The 5,407-nt window shown below is 38.3% G+C and overlaps 1 protein-coding gene across 1 annotated transcript; it reads left to right on the top strand.

Annotated features, from left to right (window-relative positions):
- The first annotated feature begins 1,010 nt into the window (after nt 1-1,010).
- Nucleotides 1,011-5,046, top strand: LOC134624037 (coiled-coil domain-containing protein 106-like). Its single transcript, XM_063469026.1, has 4 exons — nt 1,011-1,016; nt 2,838-2,949; nt 4,371-4,571; nt 4,784-5,046. The coding sequence occupies exons 1-4, from the start codon at nt 1,011-1,013 to the stop codon at nt 5,044-5,046; spliced, it is 582 nt and encodes a 193-aa protein (XP_063325096.1).
- The last annotated feature ends 361 nt before the right edge of the window (nt 5,047-5,407 follow it).

Below are 5,407 nucleotides of genomic sequence, written 5' to 3'. Positions count from 1 at the left end.
ATGAACTTCATCCAACTGAAAAGAGATGTTTTTGATTTCTCAAAGAGGGAGCCAGTTCTAATTGTTCTGGAAACTTTCCTATGACTTGCTCTTTTGCAGCACCTGAGAACATACCAGTGAGATAAGTAAAGCAATGGACCCTTAAACAAGACCATTAATTGAAAAGAAAATCACAAAATTAAGTATGAAGAAAATAATAATGAAAAGGGGTTAATGCTGCCTCTTGCATTGATAACAGAAATATTTTGTTATATTTACTACATGCACTACATTATCATGCATTATACATACCACATATATTGGTCTTTCTTCACCACGGAAATCATTTTCATCTTATGATGACAAACAGGGCATCTAAGCTTCTTTTTTTTAGCAGGTGTTTCTTCTGCAGCCATTTAATGAGCCTCAGTGCCTTATATTTAGTTTGTTTTCCTTCTATTCTGGCGCGCAATTTCATTCCCAAAGACATTCTGGTGGAAAAAATGAGTAATTTATTTTATTATCACCTCGAAACACCGTAAGATACTCTATGGGAGTCTAGTGCAGAGCTAAAGAACTTCACATGCTATATAAAACAAGCCCTATAATCAAAAATAGTCCCACACAAAAAAGAGGATTGTCTCACCTGTTATAATGTATCTCCGACTTTGCTATGTAGATCTACCCGCTGGATTCATGCTAAAAAAAATATGTTCTGCCGCCAGAGGGAGGGAAAACAAACTCAATTTAAACGCAGTGGAGCTTATACAAACATCCAATCACAGTTAACTTTATTAAGGAAAGCCCCTCGTATCAGAGCGTGACAGCCAGTGGAGCGCTCTGGAAGGTCAAGCCAAAGGGGCACAAACAGACACACTGAAGGCGCTCGTTCAAGTTGCTGCGCCATGGATGGAGCAGAAGATAAAAATTTGTGTGCATCTGCGACCTACACAGCACACATTCGAAGAGATACAAAAAGCAGAGACTGGATGATCTAGATTGCACTAAGCCAACGACGTCAGCAGTTAGACATGACGGTGAGTATAATGCTAGCTACCTAGCTACCGAGCCATTTGGCTGCTAGCTACAGTGGCTAACTAACATCACATAACATGTGAATAGCTCTATTACTATTGGTTATTCCAAACGATTGATATCACTTAGTTGTATATTTTTAGTTTTGTTTATGTGCATCATTAAATTTATATTACAGTTTTTCTCGATTGCTTAAACACTATAACCAATCTTTTGAACTAAAATTTCAAAACCATAATGCTATTTTTCAAAAACCACACCCGTTTCCCTGAACTATAAACACTATTCCCCTGCTTTAACACATGAGTCAGATGTGGTGAACTGTTACTGCAAAACTCTACACACAAATCCCTACATTTTTCAGTGCTTACACCATGTGGCCATTTAGAAAGCACTTGCATTCAATAATGTTAACTTAAGTCAGCACAGCTTGAGCTCAATTAGCACACAATTAACCAAGTGGAAACACTACGAGTCAAAATTTATCACACATCAATCAGAAACTCATTCAGGTTTGAAACAATGGATTCAAAGAGATGCAAAGGAAGAGGTTGAGGAGGAAAAGGAGGTCTAGGACACCAAGGAGGAGGTGGAGGAACATAATTGGCCATTGGGCTATTGTAAATGTCCCTGGTCAGCGTGGAGGGAATGTCACTCTGTGCGCAGCCATCAGCCAACGAGGGGTACTCCACCGCCATGCCATTCTAGGACCCTATAACACTATGCTTCTCCTTGCTTTTCTTGATGGCCTAAGACAACATATGTTCCAGCGGGACTACAGTGAACCAGCACAGCCAGAGCAGCCTCACTATGCTGTTGTTTGGTGTAATGTCAGCTTCCATCACACTGCTCTGGTTCATGACTGGTTTACCAATAACCCAAGGTTTTCTAACATCTTTCTGCCTGCATACTCTCCCTTTCTAAACCCAATAGAGGAGTTATTTTCGGCGTGGCGGTAGAAAGTGTATGACAGAGAACCTTATGTCCGTGTTCACCTCCTCCGGGTCGTGGAAGAAGCCTGCCTATACATATCAGTAGATGCATGCCAGTGGTGGATCAGGCATGCAAGAGGATTTTACCCCCGCTGCCTGGCCAGGGCCAATATAGCCTGTGATGTGGATGAGATTCCCGGGCCTGACCCAGACCACAGACAGGATGCTGAGGTGGAATAATGTTTTTGATGTGTGTTGTACTGTATGGTACATGAATAAAAATGTGCCACTGTATGTACATTGGATCTTTTGTGTTCATGATGTGAAAAGGTTTTTGAGGGGAAGAACCACAAGCAACATAACTTGCCAGTTTTTGAAATATTGTTTTAAATTTATTGCACCAATGTGTAAGACTATGTTGTAGTGTGTGTGTTTTTGAGGCCTTGTGTGTGATGTCTGTGGGCAAAGTTTGTTTTTTCAGCAAGAGTGAATGGTTTTGAGTGTAGAGCTTAATTTTGACCTGAAAATACAGTGTTTGGGAAATTGGGTGAGACGTTATGGATTTGTGTTTACTGTTTTGAGAATACGAGTCATAGTTTCAAGAAAAGTGTTTAAGCAATCGAGAAAAACTGTAAACACCCGGTAAGGCAGTACACATAAGAATTATTTGCCTTGTTTTAGAAATGTCTGAACCACCATAGGTGTATATAACATAACTTTTTTACAAAGTGGCTTTTTATAAATTTAAATTGTAACCGTTTTTAATCAATATTTTATTTGAGTTTCCCAAGTTTAGATTATAAATTATTTTAGTATTGTAATTTAATAATTGTTTGTTCTTTAGATTCTTCTTCTAATCCTGCCCCTACTGCAATTGCCCTTCTTAACAAGGAGCGAGAGAAACTGACTTTTCTTGAGGAGAAACTGGAGTGGCAAAAGAAGAGAATTGAAGAACTGGAAGGAGAGAGAGATTTTCTCCGAAGTCAGCTATCATCCCTTACAAGTATGAAACTAGACTTGTTTCGTAAGCATTATTTTTATTTTAGATACATTAGATAATTTATCAATCCCAGTGAAGTTCCCTTATTGTCATTGTGTTGATTAAAAGATTTTAGTCAGTTAACTTTAAGTGTGTATATATATATATATTAGGGGTGCAACGATACACAAAATTCACGGTTCGGTTCGGTTCGATACTTTGGTGTCACGGTTCGATATTTTTTCGATACAAAAAAATGTTCATGCTTTTTTAATTTGTCATTTATTAAAATTATAAATATATATTTTAACTCAAAAGTACAGTTTTTAAATTTAATGTTGCTGAAACGACAAAGTAATAAAAAAATAAATATCTGATGGAGAAATCCCTCATCTTTGGAAAAGAGAGTTTATTACAGAGAAATGGCTCTTTCCAAAATAAAAGCTATACTATATGCTTCTTCTGGGGTACACTCTCAGCAGCATATTAAACATATCAGGTCCCCATAAGGAGAATCATGTGCTAACGGCTGTCTAAATGACTCGGGTAAAGTTTGTAGCATGCGTGCTTGTTGTTTTTGTCTACTTCCACTTGTCTTTGCACTAGGATGATGCAGATGATGCAAATGTGCAGTCATATTCATTGTGTTCCCACTAGTGCTGTCAGCGTTAATCTGAAATGACGTTAACGCCACAACACGGCAAATCTCCGTTAACGAGCTACCGTGGATGGCCCCGTACGTGGGGGTGGATGGTGTCAACACGTTAACGAGCAAACTGCGCTAACGCAGTAGTTCCCACCCATGTAATTGAGCATTGCGTGGCACATCCGACATACTGTTTTACTTTTGTCCATGACGCGCTTACCTTCAGGGTCATACTTCACATGAAGACCAAAATAGTTCCAAAGGCCAGATCTGAGGGTGGGGGAGGTTCAATTTGCCATGTTGCAACGAGTTTAGCTTCTGTCTTGCTAGCTTGCGCTGCGCTCAGTGGATCTGCGCTCGACAGTGGAGCCTAGGCGGAGTAGTCGAACGCAGATCCACTGAGATCTCAACACAGACAGCATCGTCAGAAGAAAAGTTGATAAAATAAATTAAAAATTTTGTATTTTTCGATACACCTGCGTACCGAACCGAAAGCACTGTATCGAACGGTTCAATATCGATACGAGTATCGTTGGACCCCTAATATATATATATATATATATATATATATATATATACATATATATATATATACACTTTATTCACATGATGATTTTCTTTAACAAAATCCTCATTCTCTTTAAGCACGTAAGCTTACTAAATCATCGATTGTGTAACTGAAAAACAGGGGGACTTTGAAGTAGCAGCTACTCTGCACATCTTTGTCACTCAGTGTAATCTGAGTGGTGTAAAATATCTTGTTTCTAAAACCAGCCATTTTGTTGTTTGCATCCTGCAGAGCAACCTAAAGATGAACCATTCAATGATCCATTTTCCTCAAAGGCTTATGAAAACTCAGATTCATCTTCCGCATCTTCATCTGTATCGTCTGTGTGGTCATCCTCATCTTTATCCCCAAAGAAGCGAAAGCACAAATACAAGAAAAAGCATTCAAGAGCCAAGAAACCCAAGAAGGAGCAGAAGAAGCTCCGGCAGCGTGGTGAGCAAAAGATTTTGGAAGAGAAGATTTTACAGAAGAGGATACTATAAATGTGACATAAAAGATGGTATTATGATTTTAATTTGTTCTAAAAACTACTATGTGTTTGCTACGTCATATCTATCTATCTGTCTATGTGTGTATATATACATATAGATTAGTATGCTTTGAGCATTTGCTTTTCTAATTATTTGTTTTGTTTTCATTTTCAGTTCAAACGCCAAATGACATTGTGCAGCGATACAAATCTCTCCTCAAGACATTTCCAAAGACGAAGACCATGACCAAAGCTTTTCAGAAGCATGGGCTCGACAGGAACACTGTTGTGTCCACTTCATCAGTTGGGGAGCTTGCTATTGCGGTCCCCAATGTTTACCAGGAGCTACTGTCCAATAGGCCTAGTGGAGAGACGGTACTAGCTTTTGCTAAGCTATGTGAGGCTGCAATTCAAGGCAGTGATGAAGTAAAAAACTAAATAGAAAGTATGAAGGCCGCTGGTACTTTGCTTCCAATTCAAAGAGGGAAATCTGTCTGAAACCCTAATTTGTTCTAAGTGGTTTTGTTTGTTTTGAGCATATTGAACTGAAGAAAAGATCTGCAAAACCAACCATTTTTCAAAGATCTGTTGACGTGTGTGTTGAGTTTCCACACAACTAAGAGATTTACCTGTTAGTTTATTTTATTGTTTTTTTTAATGTTTTGATTTGTATAAATGTGTGTAGAGTAAATAATACAGCTGTGCAGTTTCAGTTAAGGTATAATAATTTATTATATTATAATTATTATATTTTTCCTTTGTTTTATGCCAGAGGTGAATTTAGGGATGGGATTTGTTT

This window comes from Pelmatolapia mariae, linkage group LG3_W (assembly GCF_036321145.2).
Source record: "Pelmatolapia mariae isolate MD_Pm_ZW linkage group LG3_W, Pm_UMD_F_2, whole genome shotgun sequence".
NCBI lineage: Eukaryota > Metazoa > Chordata > Actinopteri > Cichliformes > Cichlidae > Pelmatolapia > Pelmatolapia mariae.
This window is presented reverse-complemented; position numbering and strand designations above follow the sequence as displayed.

Coding starts and splice junctions, on each gene's coding strand:
- LOC134624037 (XM_063469026.1), top strand. Junction 2,950..4,370: donor TCAGCTATCATCCCTTACAA/GTATGAAACTAG, acceptor TGCATCCTGCAG/AGCAACCTAAAGATGAACCA. Junction 4,572..4,783: donor GAAGAAGCTCCGGCAGCGTG/GTGAGCAAAAGA, acceptor TTTCATTTTCAG/TTCAAACGCCAAATGACATT.